The sequence below is a fragment of the Pongo pygmaeus genome, chromosome 5, assembly GCF_028885625.2.
Source record: "Pongo pygmaeus isolate AG05252 chromosome 5, NHGRI_mPonPyg2-v2.0_pri, whole genome shotgun sequence".
NCBI classification, from domain to species: domain Eukaryota; kingdom Metazoa; phylum Chordata; class Mammalia; order Primates; family Hominidae; genus Pongo; species Pongo pygmaeus.
In genome coordinates, this window is record NC_072378.2 from 149,832,682 (window position 1) to 149,851,446 (window position 18,765).

The 18,765-nt window shown below is 37.7% G+C and overlaps 1 protein-coding gene across 6 annotated transcripts in view; it reads left to right on the plus strand.

Moving 5' to 3' along the window:
- The window catches only part of TAB2 (TGF-beta activated kinase 1 (MAP3K7) binding protein 2), a 93,596-nt gene extending 86,181 nt beyond the window's left edge, over window positions 1–7,415 (plus strand). For all 6 annotated transcript variants that reach the window (XM_054491042.2, XM_054491043.2, XM_054491044.2 and 3 more), the window contains one exon: window positions 5,373–7,415. In XM_054491042.2, the coding sequence (XP_054347017.1) occupies window positions 5,373–5,515 (143 nt within the window). In that variant the 3' untranslated portion in view covers window positions 5,516–7,415. The remainder of the gene's footprint in view (window positions 1–5,372) is intronic.
- The last annotated feature ends 11,350 nt before the right edge of the window (window positions 7,416–18,765 follow it).

Sequence of the window (18,765 nt, forward strand, 5' to 3'; positions counted from 1 at the left end):
GAGATCAAGAAAACAGTCCCATTCACAATAGCAAGAAGAATACTTAGGAATACACTGAAAATTATAAAAGATTGATGAAGGAAATTAAAGAAGACACAGATAAATGGAAACATAGCCTGTGTTTATGGATTGGAAGAATTAATATTAAAACATCCTTACTACCCAAATTAGTCTACAGATTCAATGTAATCCCTATCAAAATACCAGTGACGTTCTTTACAGAAACAGAAAAAAATCCTAAAATTATACGGAACCAGAAAAGACCCTGAATAGCCAAAGCAATCTTGAGTAAGAACAACAGAGCTGGAGACATCACATTCCCTGATTTTTAAAAATATTACAAAGTTATAGTAAAACAGTGTGGTACTGACATAAAAACAGACATATTGACCAATGGAACAGAATAGAGAGCCCAGAAATAAATCTGTGCATCTATGGTCAACTTATCTTTGACAAGGGTGCCAAGAACACAATGGGGAAAGGATAGTCTCTTCAGTAAATGGATATTCACATGCAGATGAATGAAATTGAACCATTACCTCACACTGTATACAAAAATAAACTCAAAATGGATTAAAAATATAAACATAAGACCTGAAACCATAAAACTCCTAGAAGAAAAAATAGGTGAAAAGCTTCTTGACCTGGTCTGGGCAGTGATAGTTTGGATATGACACCAACAGCACAGGTAACAAAATCAAAAATAGGCAAGTGGGATTACATTAAACTAAAATGCATCTACACGGCAAAGGAAATCAGCAGCAGTGAAAAGGCAACCTTCAGAAAGGGAGAAAATATTTACAAACTATATAACTCCTAAAGGGTTTATATTCAAAATGTATAAGGAACTCATGCAAATCAATAGTAATAGAAACCAATAACCAGATTTTAAAATGGGCAAAGGACCAGAATAGATATTTCTCAAAAGAAAGTATACAGATAGCCAACAGGTATATTGAAAGGTACTCAACCTCACTAATCATCAGGGAAATGCAAATTAAAACCCAGTGAGATACTACCTTACAAACTTATTGGAATGGTTACTGTGAGAAAGGTGAAAGATTACAAGCATTGATGAGGACATAGAGAAAAGAGAACCCTTGTACACTTTCATGGGAATGTAAGTTGGTGCAGCTATTATGAAAAACAGTGTGCAGGTTCAAAAACTTTAAAATTGTATTATTTTGCAATCCCACTACTGAGCATATATCCAAAGGAAATGCAGTAAGTATCTCAAAGAGGTATCTGCACTCATTTTCCTTTCAGTAATATTCACAATAGCCAAAATATGAAAACAACATAAATGTCTGTATATGGATAAAGAAAACGTAAGAGGTACACACAGACAGTGGAATATTATTCAGCCTTAAGAAAGAAGGAAATCCTGTCATTTGTGATAACATGGGTGAACCTGGAGGATGTCATGCTAAGTGACATAAGCCAGAGAAAGACAAATACTGCGTGATCTCACCTATATGTAGAATTCAAAAATGTCAAACTCCTGGAAACAGAGAGCTGAACGGTGGTTACCAGGGGCTGGGAGAAGAGGGTATGGGAAGGTTGTGGTCGAAGGGTTACAGAGTTTCAGCTATATAAGATAAATAAACTCTGGAGATCTAGTGTACAACAATGTGACTGTAGTTAACAGTAGTTTATTATATAACTGAAATTTGCTAAAGGAGATCTTAAGTGTTCTCACCACGGTGGGGGGTGGGGAGATAAGCTATATGAGGTGCTGAATATGTTAATTAACTTGATTGTAATGTTTTTCACAGTATATACATAAATCATCAAGTTGTACAGCTTATAACTTTTAACTGTCAACTATACATCAGTAAAGTTGTGGGGGAAACAAAGACAGCAAAACAAGTTTTCATTCACACAAATTCTGGAAGTCAGCAAACACGTGGTGAATCAGGTCAGCACTCATAGTGTTACATCATCCTCACTAGTGTGCTGCAACAAATACTCCAGACTTACAATTTGTTCCCTATATGTTTGTATTTTCAAATGTCTTCAGAGATAAAAATTATTTGTGTTACTTCTTCCTTCATAAGAAACATTAAGGTTTGTAGGACTAGGAAAGTATGAATTATGGATAGGAAAATGTACGTTTTTCCTGTGAAGCTGAACAGGACACCCTAAAAAAATGTATGGTTACTGTCATTGAGAAATTCAGTGTCTTACGTAGGGGAGGAAAAGGAGACGTTGAGAAAAAATTAAAACATGTTATGAATCAGGCAGTTGTTCACATGTTTACATACTGGTAGGAATACCATGTTAAATTGGGTTTTAGACAAGTGGCTGGCAAACAGTGACCCATGGACCAAATCCAGCCTGCCATCTGTTTTTGTCAATAAAGTTTTATTGCAGGAAAAGAAAAAGAAATGGGAACAAGGAAGAACTAGTGTATTACTGGTCTTTAGTTTGTTACAAGAATTTTTCACATTCTCCTTTCACATTCTAATTTTTGTGCTCTACTTCATTTTTGTTTGTTTGTTTGTTTATTTTTATTTTTATTTTTTTTTGAGACAGAGTTTTGCTGTGGTTGCCCAGGCTGGAGTGCAATGGCGCGATCTCGGCTCACCGCAACCTCTGCCTCCCAGGTTCAAGCCATTCTCCTGCCTCAGCTTCCTGAGTTAGATGGATTACAGGCATGCGCCACCATGCCCAGCTAATTTTGTATTTTTAGTGCAGACGGGGTTTCTCCATGTTGGTCAAGCTGATCTCAAACTCCTGACCTAAGGTGATCCACCCGCCTCGGCCTCCCAAAGTGCTGGGATTACAGGCGTGAGCCACCGCGCCCAGCCTCCATTTTTATATATAATTAGGCGTAGCTCTGTCCTCATATTTTATTTAAATGTTTTTAAATATAGCTGGAATACAATGAAAAGTTATTACAGAGGATCAGAGTGAGATTAGGGCATTTGACACAGTAAGCAAATGTTCAGAGACTAGATGCTATTTGGATGTTAATTGAATAAAGCAATAGAGATGACAGCGGTATAAGCACTAACTCTTTAAAATATGCAAGATGTGTTTTTCAGACACTGAATGAGTTTCCTTAATATAATCTTCCTACTCTTGAAAAATAAGAATTTTTTCTTATGAAAAGGTTCCTCTTTTGCTTCAACATAATTTAACTTCAGAATAATAATAATCTGTTATTTTACGTAAGTGAAATAAAATTGGTCTTGACAGTTGTTGAAGCAGGATGAGTACATGAATGTTCATTTTGCTGTCCTCTCTACTTTTATATATGTTTGAAATTTTCCATAATAAGTAAGAAAGGTCCAATAAAAACATCCATTACTTAGAAGTTTTTACATGAAAGATAGAAGTTTGTATGCCGGCTGTTTTGGGAGAAATAAGGAATAAATAATTTTTTGCAATAAGGCTAAAATACACATTAACTTCATGAATAGAAATTTAGTCCTTGAAGTCAGTTCTGCTTCACAATGTAGAGATTTTTTTAACAGCTAAAATTAAATGTGTTTAGACCATTCTTTGTGATCTAATTTCCTCTTTTTTCCTATTTTGGTTATTTAGTTTCCGAACACCTCTAATTAAAAAAAAAAAAAAAATCATAATTCTAAGTACCAAGTGAGATTATAAGAAAACCACTGGAGATTTTTCATTTAAAAAAAAAATTTTATAGATCCCTTATTGATTGCCTTAGATATTACTTAAATAATCAAAAAGATGCTGGCATTTAATAATACATTGAAGTGTAGAAAGGTACTTTCTTATGGTCACTCTTCCTAAAATTTTAACCTTTGCAGTTAAACAGAATCAACAAGGTTTTACTAAAAACGTGTCAGGTGAAAATGTTTTCTAATGCCTGAGACCAAAATTCTAGTAAGTAGGATGGATCCCCAGATTAAAACAATTATTCTATAAAATGTTTCCCAGATGTGGAATGTGAAATGATTTTACGTGGTAAAAAGTCAAAGTTTTTTAAACTGTATTTCTTTTCAGTTGTTTCAGGGCACAGTAACTGGTATTGTCAGACCCTTGATTTTTTTAGATATTTTTACTTAGGATAAGACTTAATTGGATGTTTGTTTTAAAATTATTCAGTTTGGGGAAAATACGGTATAAACACCATTCAAGTTGGTTGTGCATGTGGCAAAAATTGTGACAATGGAAAGCCAACACCTAAAGTTGAGGACTTAGCAAGAAAATTTCTGTATAATGAGTAAGAAAGGTGCTGCTAAAGGGGTACAAAATACCAAATATCACTTAATTATTTAAAATTTGTCATAATATTTGACTTCCATATTTTTATTTACTTGTTACAATAGTCTCTCTTTTAAAATAGAAAAGTTATCAGTAGGGTAGGTGGAATTTGCATATTAATATACGTTGTTTTAGCATAGGTTTGATTCTTCAAATTAATAACTTTGACAGGAAAAATTCAACAGTGCATGCTCCTTTTACTTTAAACCTCCCAAAATTAATTTGTAGGAATACTGTTCTAATTTCATTATGGGACCCAAATTTTTTAAAGTAGTTTTATAAATGTAATCGCTTGTTAGAGATAACGTTTGAAGAATATAATTATTCTCTGTATTTAAGATACCACTATCCATATAAACATTCTAGAACATTGGTCTCTTAGAGTTCCAGTGACCTTTATTTTATAAGAAACAAAGAGACCTAGAATGTATATGATTTATCTGAGATCACAGAGCAAAATATTCAGGAATTAGTAGCAGAGCCTGGAACAGAACTCCATTCTCACAACTCTCAATTCTAGTGTTCTTTCTACTCTACCATACCAAATGTGATTTTTAAAAATAAAGTATGGTAAAATTTTCACATAGATTTACTTCTCCAGAGTCTGTGGATAAGACGTTAGATACTAGTTTATATTTTATTTGTGTCATCCAAGGCTTACATTTTTGGCAGATAGAGAACATGAATTAACAAAAAAACTGCCCTTTCTGGTAGAAAACAAATATAAATACTACTGCAGTGTTCCCACGAAACTCTAACTTTAATGAGACTTAACGTACACTGACAGTATTGTTTTGCAGTGGGACAGCTTTTTACAATCTTGAGTGGTATTATGGGAATCTTTGCTATTAGATATCCTTTATTCTACTATAAATTGTAGGTAATGATGCTGTTTTCTCCTTTAAGGAGATTGGAGGTAATTACATCATGTTCATGTTGTATTTCCCAGAGGGAGAAGTGCCAGCTAGATAGAGGTTGGTAGTGATCAAACATGTGTGTCAGTCTCAACTAGATGCTGCATTTGGGGAGCAAGCTGCTTCAGGCTGTGCACTACAAATGGTGTTTAAAGTTGCCTGTAATTTTTAGACTTTGTGATTTTTTACTTATAAAATAATTTTTTTTCTTTCTTACAGATCAAAGGTCCATCATCAAAACACCAAAGACTCAAGACACAGAAGATGATGAGGGAGCTCAGTGGAATTGTACTGCCTGTACTTTTTTGAACCATCCAGCCTTAATTCGCTGTGAACAGTGTGAGATGCCAAGGCATTTCTGAGCCAAATGGCCCTGTATCTTCTCTAAAACCACATCTAAAGTTCAAGAAACTAGTCTGTCATCGGGAAAAAGTTTCACTGCTACATAGGATTTTGTCAAATTGAAGGTGTGACAAGATGGTGTTGTGCTAATGTTAAATGTCAGCCCACAGAGCTAATAATACCTCAGTATAATGTCATGAGCAGTTGAAATTCATCACATGAAAAGTAATCTGCTGAAAGACTTGGTTGCCCACTGCCTAACTGTGTACAGTGTTACCAGTGTCCCATTATGGATAATTCTCAATATGTTAACACCTAGGTGTTCCCAATACCTTTTTCCTCTCATGTCACTACTGAATTTTGACAGGAGGAAGGAACAGAATTATAGCTTGTTTTATTTGTAAAGCTTTCAGTGAAACACTACATACACAAAGAAAAGGAACAAGGTTTAACTATTTAAGAACTGTTTGCTGCCGCATAGTGCCATTGGATAGGGGAAGAACTTCAGAAATCTGTGGTACTCTTGGCCTTGTCTTTGTCTTCCCTGAACATGTCTCCACTCTGTGAAGCCAGCATCTAGGGGCTAAAGATGCAAAGGAAAGCAGCATGCATTGTCTGTACAAATGTGCAGTGAAATACCCCAAAGCTTTTCCTACTGTACAGATCTCTCGAGTCTGCTTTAAGTGATTTCTTCTTGATTATTTTCTTATATTTCTATATGTATAGTGTAATAGCCTTTTGTTAACTAATTTTCTTTTTCCTTTTAGTAATTAAGCACGATCATGTCCCTTTTTAAGCCTTACCTGAGAGGAACAATGCCTTAAAATAAAAAAGCATTAATGAGATAAAACTATGCACAGAATAACTTTCCTCTCCTTATTCTGTACTTTGCCCTCATGAGTTCCAATGTTGTGTGAAGACAGGCAGATGCTGCACAGTGAATTGCAGATGATATTACAGAAGTGATGTCTGTAGGTCACATTAAATACTGACTTGAGCAGTGGGTGACACAACACAGTGTTTTGTCTTCCACAGGGAAGCTTAAAACAAAAGATATTTTTAACCCACTGACAGAACAACAAGGTTAAGCGTCATCTGCTTGGTGTCCCACAGAACTTGCACAAGCAATTGTTATGGGGAAAGTACAGTCTCAAAACCAGCAACAGCAGCAGTACCTACAGCCCTTTTTTTGGACAGAAGTTTAAATGCTTTACTGTTGGGGCAGTCCATTTCTAATCCTGACTTGGTGACAGTATCATGTGTATTTATAAAACAAGGCTAGCCATATTTAGGACAACTGAAGAAAAGCTGGAAAAAAAGAAAAACAAGCAAACTTGAACACTGAAGCAACCTCAAGCATCTCTTTATTTTGATGATATATTTTTGTAAGGAAAATAAGTATTCAGATGTTCAGGAATGTATATAACTAAATGAAATCAAGAAAAAGAAATAACAGTGTGCATTTAAAAAGACAGAATTATGAAATTATATGAGTGCTTAGAATGGGGCTAAGGGAAGTGCTGAAATAGAGCAAAGGATGGAAGATAATGTAGACTATCACCCACTGTAAATGTTTGCAAGTGGCTGTGTTTTAAATGGGATTATTACAGTTGATCTCTATGAATGTCAGAGCCTTAACTTTCAGGCTTTGCATTTTGTATATGGGAAGAAATATGACAATCCTAGGTAATTAAACCATAAACCCAAAGCCCTTACGTTTGATGCAATTTATTTTTAAAATAGGCCTTGTTTTTCGGCTTCATCTGCAGTTCTATGTGAAGATTGGTAAATCAGTTTTTACTTGTTTTATTAATAAAACGTAATTTGGATATCTTGAGTTGATGGTTTTGTGATTTAGCTGGGTAAACTATCTTTGTAACAGATAAGTTATTTATAAAAATTAAAAAACTTATATTCTAATGTGGATTTTGTGACTTGTTTTCAGTTTGTGGGACAGGAGATAATTTATACATCAGCAGATCATTTAAGCATTAATGGAAATCAGGGAAAACTTCTTCTCTAGAGTCTCCTTGTGACATTATGACATTCAGCTGCATTTCTTGGACTGTTTTTATCAATTTCCCTAGACTTCTTTTTTCATAGTTTGTGATAGTTTTCCCTTTTTTTCCTTTGGATTTTTCAAAATTTACCCCATTGTCAAAGACAAACGTGATTTATTGGACCATTTAACCTGAAGTAAACATTTAGTTAATATTTGTTCTGTCCCTTGATGTGTAATGCAGGTCATGAGGATGGTGGTGCTTCTCTTGAAGAGAACTTTTATATTTACAGTGTTCAAAAAATTATGAAAACTCAGGTCTGTTTTTCTCAGCCTGAAAAGAACAAAGTAGTATTTGCTGATCTCCCCATGATGCAGTTGTAGAAAGGTCTGCCTTGAATGGTCTTTTAAACTTAGTAGAAAGGAAATACTCTGCCAGTGAATATGAGGACTGGACATGTTGGGCATCTGGAGACCACTTTTGGGAACTTTATTGCCCTGAAACAGAATTACAAGGGTAAGAACCTCCAATCGAAAGATGGACTTCTAAGTATTTTTTGACACAAATTATCCTTTATCTGTATGTTTAAAGGGGTTCGGGGGTAGAGGAATTGGCAGTTCATGTAAACTAGACTTCTCAGGAAAATTTTTATATTAACAAATTGTCAGCCAAATGTCTCCTGTGACAACTAATACATTAGACAAAGATGTGTGTTACATTGCAGACATTTGTGGGAAAAAAAATTGAAATTTTATTTTTCTTTTAAAATCTTGTTTAACCTGTGTCATCTTTGGTCTAATATTAATTAACTTTATATTGGGGAAATTATGCAGAAAATCAGCTCCACAGGTAGTCCAAAACTAATTGTTAGCTTTAAACCTATTTAATCAAAGCAGCTATAAATAGCAAAACTAGCTGACGTGTCACCAGTTTTCTCTATCCCAATGTAATGTTGACAGGCAATTCTAGTGAGCAGGGATAGATTTAAGAGGTAAACAGTATAAGATAAAATATTCAGACTGGGCACAGTGGCTCACACCTGTAATCCCAGCACTTTGGGAGGCCAAGATGGGTGGATCGCTTGAGGCCAGGAGTTTGAGACCAGCCTGGCCAACATGGGGAAACCCCATCAACTAAAAATACAAAAATTAGCCGGGCATGGCAGCACATGCCTGTAGTCCCAGATCCTCCGGAGGCTGAGCCATGAGAATCACTTGAACCCAGGAGGTAGAGGTTGCAGTGAGCCAAGATCGCACCACTGCACTCCAACCTGGGCAACAGAGCATGACACTCGTCTCAAAAAAAAAACAAAAGATAAAATATTCAGCCCATGAGTAATGGAAGTTGGCCATATTGCCCTAGAAAATAATGTAGTGGTGCCAGAGACTACTCCAGATTTAATATCTATATGCTGGATATCGGCATAGCTTCCCATATAACATCACAAAGTACTTCTATTCTTGTATGGCAAATGAATATATTTTTGGCTTCAGCTTTTTTGGTGCCACAATTTATATCCATTTTACTTGAAATGGCTCAGCTGCGTTTTAATTTGTATTGCTTCCATCTGAAAATAAATTAGACAACCGAGAGAAAAGGCCTAAGAAAACCATTTTGTAGTGTAGTTTTTGTATTTGTTATGACCTCTCAACTCTTTTTTTTTTTTTTTTTTTTTTTTGGTGTGTGTATGTGAGACAGAGTCTCACTCTATCACCCAGGCTGTAGTCCAGTGGAGCAATCTCAGCTCACTGCAACCTCCACCTCCCAGGTTCAAGTGATTCTCCTGCCTCAGCCTCCCCAGTAGCTGAGTTTATGGGCACATGCCATCACGCCTGGCTAATTTTTTTTGTATTTTTAATAGAGACAGGGTTTCACCATGTTGGCCAGGCTGGCCTCGAACTCCCAACCTCAAGTGATCGGCTCACAGCCTCCCAAAATGCTGTGACTTCAGATGTCTTCATTAGATTTACTCGGTAATCCTGGAACAGTTCCTTGCTTGTATTGCCTCTCCTTGTCGAACGAAGGTAATTAGATTAATGCTAAACCCACCTCACAGGGGTGTTGTAAGGATTAATGTGAAACTATTATCTGAGCCAACCCCTTCTCTCTGACTAGGAACTGCATTGTCCTAAAAGTGGGTCATGTTTTTACATAAATGGGTTTTGAAGTATTTTTCTCTCAACGGTATTAACAGGTAAGTTTGCTATTTATCTGAATCGGTCTAGGGACATCTCAATGGATCAGAATTTGATGTTTCAATCACTGAGATTGAATTTTTCCCTCTTAATGTCAAAGGTTGGTAGCTTTGCAAAGATTATAAAACTTTGGAAGGCTGACCTGAAGATCAGGTATGTTTATATTTCTATTATATGTTCAGCTGTCTAAAGAATGTACATTTTATGATGGAGTATAACAAATTATTTCTCCAGGAAAAACACTTAAAGAACTTACTCTAGTGTTTGCATGTCTGCATATTTGTTTAGGCCTAAAATGGACCCAAAGTACACTTCTCTCTAGTGCCTCCCTCTTTACGGATTCCCTTCTTTACTCCGTTCTTCCTCTTCTGAGGGCAGCCTTCCTCTGACGTGATGCAGAACCAATACAGCTTACTGATCTTATTCCAGAAGTGTTTATTGAGCCTCATAGCCATGAACAAAGACTGCGATATCTTCACCATGGAAATCCTTTCCAGTGGTTTTTGGTTTTGTTCTTTAGAGACAAGGTCTTGCTGTGTTACCTGGGCTGGCCTCTTCCTGAGTTCAAGCTATCCTCCCACCTTGGCCTTCCGAGTAGCTGGGACTACAGATGCATGCCACTGCACCTGGCTCCAGATAGATATATGTATTTTTTTATTTTCACCTTTGAACTTATCCACGGATTGTTGATAGGTTTCGTCCCTTTCACACTGTGACCTAATTGATTCCAAGTTCTTACTCTTTCCTTGCACACTGCAGCTAGATTACAGTATATTACAGAAATAACACTATGCCCACACAGTCCTGTTCAGAAATCTTTATTATTTCCCCATTGTTCATTGGGCTTACTTGTAAGACTTGTTTGTTCCTTACCCATCTCTTCAGGATCATTACTTTCCAACAGAGTCCTCTTACAACTAAATTGGTCTAATCACTTCCCTTAATAGGCTTTGCACATCCCCACCAGTGTACTTTTGTCCATGCCATTTGCCTTGTCTCTGTACTTAAATTTAACTTTCCAGCGATCTGATCAAGGATCACCATCGTGAGACCTTTCCAAACTGCACCTTTTCTCATAGCACTTGCTATATTTTCTGCCTACTTGGCATTCATTGCTACTTTGACTTCTCCACTTAGATACAGACATACATTGTTTTATTGTGTGTCACTTTATTGCACCTCACAGATGTGTTTTTTACAGATTGAAGGTTTGTGGTAACCCTGCATTGAGCAAATGTATTGGTGCCATTTTTTCAACAGCATTTACCTCTGTGTCTTTTGTATTATGTTTTGATGAGTCTCACAATATTTCAAACTCTCATTACTGTTATATTCGTTATGATTTATGATCCGTGATCTTTGATATTGTAATTGTTTTGGGGCACCATGAAGCATATCCATCTAAGGCTTAAGTGATGTTTGAACCATGTCTGTGTGAGACTTAACCGATACTTGATAATATGTGGTTTTTTTGGTGTGTGTGTGTGTGTGTGTGTGTGGTTTTGTTTGTTTGTTTTTGGGATGGAGTCTCACTCTGTTGCCAGGCTGGAGTGCAGTGGTGCAATCTCAGAGCACTGCAACCTCAGCCTCCTGAGTTCAAGTGACTCTCCTGCCTTGGCCTCCCAAATAGCTGGGATTACGAGCATGTGCCACTACGCCCAGCCAAGTTTTTGTATTTTTAGTAGAGACAGAGTTTCACCGTGTTAGCCAGGATGGTCTCGATCTCCTGACCTCATGATCTGCCTGCCTCAGCCTCCCAAAGTGCTGGGATTACAGGTGTGAGCCACCGCACCCAGCCAATGTGTGTGTTCTGACTGTTCACCAACCAGTCATTCCCCTGTCTTTCTCCCTCTTCTTGGGCCTCGTATTCCCTGAGACACAACAATATTGAAATTAGGTCAATTAATAACCCTACAATGGCTTCTAACCTTAAGTGAAAGGAAAAGTCACACATTTCTCACATTAAATCAAAAACCAGAAATGGTTAAGCTTAGTGAGGAAGGCATGTTGAAAGCCAAGATAGCCTGAAAGCTAGGCCTCTTACACCGAACAGCCATGTTGTGAATACAAAGGAAAAGTTCTCAAAGGAAATTAGTAGTGCTACTTCAGTGAACACAAGTGATAAGAAAGTGAAGCAGCCTATTGCTGATACGAAGAGTTTTAATCGTCTGAAAAGAAAGTCAAACCAGCCACAACATTCCCTTAGGCCAAGGCTTAATCCAGAGGAAGGCCCTAACTCTCTTCAATTCTGTGAGAGAAGTGAAGGTGCAGAAGAAAAGTTTGACAATAACAGAAGTTGGTTCATGAAATTTACAGACAGAAGCCATCTTCATAACATAAAAGTGCCAGGTGAAGCAGTAAGTGCCAATATAGAAGCTGCATCAAGTTATCCAGAAGATCAAACTAAGATAATGTGGCTACATGAAACAGATTTTCTATGTAGATGAAACAGCCTTCAAGTGGAAGAAGGTGTCGAGATGCCATCTAGGACTTTCATAGATAGAGAAGAGAGATCAATGCCTGGCTTCAAAGGACAGGCTGACTCTCTTGTTAGGGGCTAATGCAGCTGGTGACTTGAAGTTGAAGCCAATGCACATTGACCATTCCAAAAATCCTAGGGCTCTTAAGAGTTATGCTAAATATACGCTGTCTGTGCTCTAGAAATGGAACAACAGAGCCTGGATGGCAGCACATCTGTTTATAGCCTGGTTTACTGAATATTTTAAGCCCACTGTTGAGATTTACTGCTCAGAAAAAAAAAAAAAAAAAGATTTCTTTCAAAATATTAGTGTTCATTGACAATGCACTTGGTCACCCAAGAGCTCTGATGGAGTTGTACAAGGAGATTTCTGTTTTCATGCCTGCTAATATATCCACTTTGCAGCCTGTAGATGAAGGAATAATTTAGACTTTGAAGTCTTATCACTTAAGAAATACATTTCATAAGGCTATAGCTGCCATTGATGGTGATTCCTCTAATGGATCTGGGTAGAGTAAACTGAAAACCTGGGAAGAATTCACCATTTTAGATGACATTAAGAACATTCATGATTAATAGGAGTTTGAAAGAAGTTGATTTCAACCCTCGTGGATGACTTTGAGGGGTTCAAGACTTCAGTGGAGGAAGTCACCACAGATGTGGAAATAGCAAGAGAACTAGAGTTAACAGTGGAGCATGAAGATGGGACTGAATTGCTGCACTCTCATGATCAAACTGGAACAAATAAGGAGTTGCTGTTTATGGACGAGAAAAAGTGGTATCTTGAGATGGAATCTCTTCCTGGCGAAGATGCTGTGAACATTATTGAAATGACAACAAAGGATATAGGATATTACATAAACTTAGTTGATAAGCAGCCACAGGGTTTGAGAGGATTGACTCCACGTTACTATGGGTAAAATGCTACCAAACAGCGTCACATTCTAGAGAAATCTTTCATGAAAGAAACAGTCGATGCAGCAAGCTTCATTGTTGTCTTATTTTAAGAAATTGCCCCAGTCACCCCATCGTTCAGCAGCCACCACCCTGATCGGTCAGCAGCCATCAAGACCCTCCACAGCAAGAAGATTATGACTTGCTGAAGGCTCAGATGATTGTTAACATTTCTTAGCAATAAAGTATTTTTAATTAAGGAATGTACATTTTGGTTTTAGACATAATGCTATTGCACACTTAATAGGCTGCAGAATAGTGTAAACAATTTTATGTGCACTGGGAAACCAAAAAATTCATGTGACTGACTGTATTGTGATACTCACCTTATTATGGTGCTCTGGAACCAAACCTGCAATATCTCCAAGGTATGACTGTCAGGACAGGTGTGTCTTTGTGTCCCCGTAGCAAATACCTTCATACATGGCAAAAGGTCAGTAGTTGATGATTCTTTTTTTATTTAAGATAGGGTATCACTATGTTGCCCATCCTGGACTTGAACTCCTAGGCTCAAGCTATTCTCCCACCTCAGCCTCCCAAGGTACAGACGTGCCCCACCGCACCCGGACTTGATGATAACAACTCTTAACATGAAGGCCAAGTTAATTTCTAATATTTATTCAAGTTAACCAATGGGTACAGCCATTTTGAATGTCGTATGTATTTTCCCCTAGAACTAGTATTAGAAGCAGTAGGTTCCCAAGCCAGCCCACTAATTAGCTGGAATGCTTTGCATTTGGAAAACTGAAATAAGGCACAGTCATACTATTGGGATAGATAAATGTAACAATGAAACTCAAAAATAATGTTTCTGGTATCTTCTGTGTGGTGCCAGAGGGGGATAAAGAAGTAGAGATCTTTGTGGATATTCTGGAAAATTCAGAAATTGGCATTTCAACTTGAGGCCTCTGTTACGTCTAACTTTACTTCAAATTTTAAAGTTTGCTTTTTCATGGACCTAAGTGTTTGAGTGGCTTCTTCTTAGACATAATGAATGTCCTTTTTTTTTTCTTCAAAATTGAAGCAGAGGGACACGGGAGAATATTTTTCTGGAGAACACTGGTCAAGAGAAAAGGAAAGTAAGAAAATTAAATGCAAAGTATGTAAAAATCCTGTCTTCTTTCCCAAGAAAGGTGAAGAGACAGGCTTCTGACTAAAGGATGAGCAGTGGAGAGCAGGGACTCTCACTGGTTAAACTCCATTGGGTCTGATAGCCAACACATTGCCTGAGAGAGTGACATGAAACAAGCCCACATTTTATTAATCTGAATTGAAGTCTTAACTACTACCTTTTGGTTTTTAACAGAAGTCTTTCACATGCCCTTTTGCTGAACTGCCAAATTCTTTTTGTAATAAAACAGCATACACATCTTAGAACACCAATTTGCTAACCCAGACAACCAAGCTCTGCTAAGGTAATGAATGAGAAGCAATATATACAATTTCCATTCCAGTGAGTGATAATAGGTGATTTTTGTTATGAAGTATCTCAAAACATGATTATATTCAATATCGAATGATAAAAACACACAGCAAAGATTTTTAAACTTCCACCTGTATTTGCTCTCTCTATTAACCACAATCTCTTTCTTTTCTTTTTTTTTTTTATTATTATTATTATACTTTAAGTTTTAGGGTACATGTGCACAATGTGCAGGTTAGTTACATATGTATACATGTGCCATACTTGTGTGCTGCACCCATTAACTCGTCATTTAGCATTAGGTATATCTCCTAATGCTATCCCTCCCCCCTCCCCCCATCCCACAGCAGTCCCCAGAGTGTGACGTTCCCCTTCCTGTGTCCATGTGTTCTCATTGTTCAATTCCCATCTATGAGTGAGAACATGCGGTGTTTGTTTTTTTGTCCTTGCGATAGTTTACTGAGAATGATGATTTCCAATTTCATCCATGTCCCTACAAAGGACATGAACTCATCATTTTTTATGGCTGCATAGTATTCCATGGTGTATATGTGCCACATTTTCTTAATCCAGTCTATCATTGTTGGACATTTGGGTTGGTTCCAAGTCTTTGCTATTGTGAATAGTGCCGCAATAAACATATGTGTGCATGTGTCTTTATAGCAGCATGATTTATAGTCCTTTGGGTATATACCCAGTAATGGGATGGCTGGGTCAAATGGTATTTCTAGTTCTAGATCTCTGAGGAATCACCACACTGACTTCCACAATGGTTGAACTAGTTTACAGTCCCACCAACAGTGTAAAAGTGTTCCTATTTCTCCACATCCTCTCCAGCACCTCTTGTTTCCTGACTTTTTAATGATTGCCCTTCTAACTGGTGTGAGATGCTATCTCATTGTGGTTTTGATTTGCATTTCTCTGATGGCCAGTGATGATGAGCATTTTTTCATGTGTCTTTTGGCTGCATAAATGTCTTCTTTTGAGAAGTGTCTGTTCATATCCTTTGCCCACTTTTTGATGGGGTTGTTTTTTTTTTCTTGTAAATTTGTTGGAGTTCATTGTAGATTCTGGATATTAGCCCTTTGTCAGATGAGTAGGTTGCGAAAATTTTCTCCCATTTTGTAGGTTGCCTGTTCACTCTGATAGTAGTTTCTTTTGCTGTGCAGAAGCTCTTTAGTTTAATTAGATCCCATTTGTCAATTTTGGCTTGTTGCCATTGCTTTTGGTGTTTTAGACATGAAGTCCTTGCCCATGCCTATGTCCTGAATGGTAATGCCTAGGTTTTCTTCTAGGGTTTTTATGGTTTTAGGTCTAACATTTAAGTCTTTAATCCATCTTGAATTAATTTTTGTATAAGGTGTAAGGAAGGGACCCAGTTTCAGCTTTCTACATATGGCTAGCCAGTTTTCCCAGCACCATTTATTAAATAGGGAATCCTTTCCCCATTGCTTGTTTTTGTCAGGTTTGTCAAAGATCAGATAGGTGTAGATATGCGGCATTATTTCTGAGGGCTCTGTTCTGTTCCATTGATCTATATCTCTGTTTTGGTACCAGTACCATACTATTTTGGTTACTGTAGCCTTGTAGTATAGTTTGAAGTCAGGTAGCGTGATGCCTCCAGCTTTGTTCTTTTGGCTTAGGATTGACTTGGCGTTGCAGGCTCTTTTTTGGTTCCATATGAACTTTAAAGTAGTTTTTTCCAATTCTATGAAGAAAGTCACTGGTAGCTTGATGGAGATGGCATTGAATCTATAAATTACCTTGGGCAGTATGGCCTTTTTCACGATATTGATTCTTCCTACCCATGAGCATGGAATGTTCTTCCATTTGTTTGTATCCTCTTTTATTTCATTGAGCAGTGGTTAAGGGAATCCTCCCTAACTCATTTTATGAGGCCAGCATCATCCTGATACCAAAGCCGGGCAGAGACACAACCAAAAAAGAGAATTTTAGACCAATATCCTTGATGAACATTGATGCAAAAATCCTCAATAAAATACTGGCAAACTGAATCCAGCAGCACATCAAAAAGCTTATCCACCATGATCAAGTGGGCTTCATCCCTGGGATGCAAGGCTGGTTCAATATACGCAAATCAATAAATGTAATCTAGCATATAAACAGAACCAATGACAAAAACCACATGATTATCTCAATAGATGCAGAAAAGGCTTTTGACAAAATTCAGCAACACTTCATGCTAAAAACTCTCAATAAATTAGGTATTGATGGGACGTATCTCAAAATAATAAGAGCTATCTATGACAAACCCACAGCCAATATCATACTGAATGGGCAAAATCTGGAAGCATTCCCTTTGAAAACTGGCACGAGACAGGGATGCCCTCTCTCACCACTCCTATTCAACATAGTGTTGGAAGTTCTGGCCAGGGCAATTAGGCAGGAGAAGGAAATAAAGGGTATTCAATTAGGAAAACAGGAAGTCAAATTGTCCCTGTTTGCAGACGACATGATTGTATATCTAGAAAACCCCATTGTCTCAGCCCAAAATCTCCTTAAGCTGATAAGCAACTTCAGCAAAGTCTCAGGATACAAAATCAATGTACAAAAATCACAAGCATTCTTATTCACCAATAACAGACAAACAGAGACCCAAATCATGAGTGAACTCCCATTCACAATTGCTTCAAAGAGAATAAAATACTTAGGAATCCAACTTACAAGGGACATGAAGGACCTCTTTCTTTTCTACTGTTTATTATGTTTTGTTTTGAGACAGGGTCTAGCTCAGCCACCCAGACTGGAGTGCAGTGGCACAATCTCAGCTCACTGCAACCACTGTCTTCTAGGTTCAAGCGATTCTCCCGTCTCAGCCTCTCGAGTAGCTGGGATTACAGGCACCTGCCGTCATGCCCAGCTAATTTTTGTATTTTAGTAGAGACGGGGTTTCACCATGTTGGCCAGGCTGATCTTGGACACTCGACCTTAAGGGATCCGCCCGCCTCGGCCTCCCAAAGTGCTGGGATTACAGGCGTGAGCCACTGCGCCCGACCTCTACTGTTTATTATTAATATGCTAACAGTTAACGGGTAACTACTGGCTTCACATTACAAGAAACAAGGGGCTCCCAAATTTGGAAACAAGTAAAGAATAAGTAGTACTCACTGAAAACCTTAGGCCAACTGTCATTTTGTCCTTTTGATTCCAGTTTGTTCTAAGGTAGCGATAGTAATTTATCAGTTCTCAATCTGCAGAATCATCTTTGTATTTCAAAAATCTCACATTTTGACTTTGCTACTTCCTCCTTTTGCTAGTCATTCTAATCTTAGCCACATTCTCTCATTTTCTTCACTGCTCTATACTCTGCTTCCAGCTTAGCTCTGGCACATAGTAGGTGGGCAACAAATTTTATGTTACATTATAAATTTGATGACAGGGTCTAGCTTAATTTTTCTATGATTTTCCCCAAATGCTTTTCAGTATCACATTCCTGCCATAGGTCAGGCAGTGTGTTCGATGACATGAGAGACAGTCACCACCTTAGAGCTTATAAAGGAGAAATAAGCATGCAAGTACAGTCAATCATTATCTGTGGATTCGTTTGTGAATTTCCCTATTCACTAAAAATGGTCATGGCACTTTCATAGTCCTTTGCACATATGGGTAGAACAGTGACAAACTTGAGTCACCCAATGCTCATATTCCCATCTCAGGTCAAGCCACACAATGGTCTGCCTCTTGTGTCAGCTCCTGTACTGTGAACCAAGTGTCCTTTCTGCAGTCTATTTAGGGATATGTATTTTGCATTTGTATTGGTGATTTTGCCGTTTAAAATGCCCTCAACATTGTGCTGAAATGCTGTCGAGTGTTCTAAGCCCAAGAATGCCAGGATGGGCCTTAGCGAGAAAATGCATGTGTTAGAGAGCTTTGTTCATGCACAAGTTGTAGCCCTGTTGGTTATGAGTTCAATGTTCATGAATAAAGTGTCTTTAAACAGAAACACGTAAAACAAGCTCATGTATTGATGGGCTGGTGAAAATATCGTGGGCAGAGGCTCATGGGAACCTAACCCTGCATTTCCCCTAGGAGCAAGTCACTGTTCACTCTTTGCTAAATCAGTGTTTGTGGAGACTTTATAGAATGTAACTACCACTTATTAATAATGAGATTAACTGTGGACAGGTGCTGTACAAAAAGCTACAAAGTTCAGTGAAGAGAGACAACTTCCATGGTTGAGTCAGGGACAATTAATGAA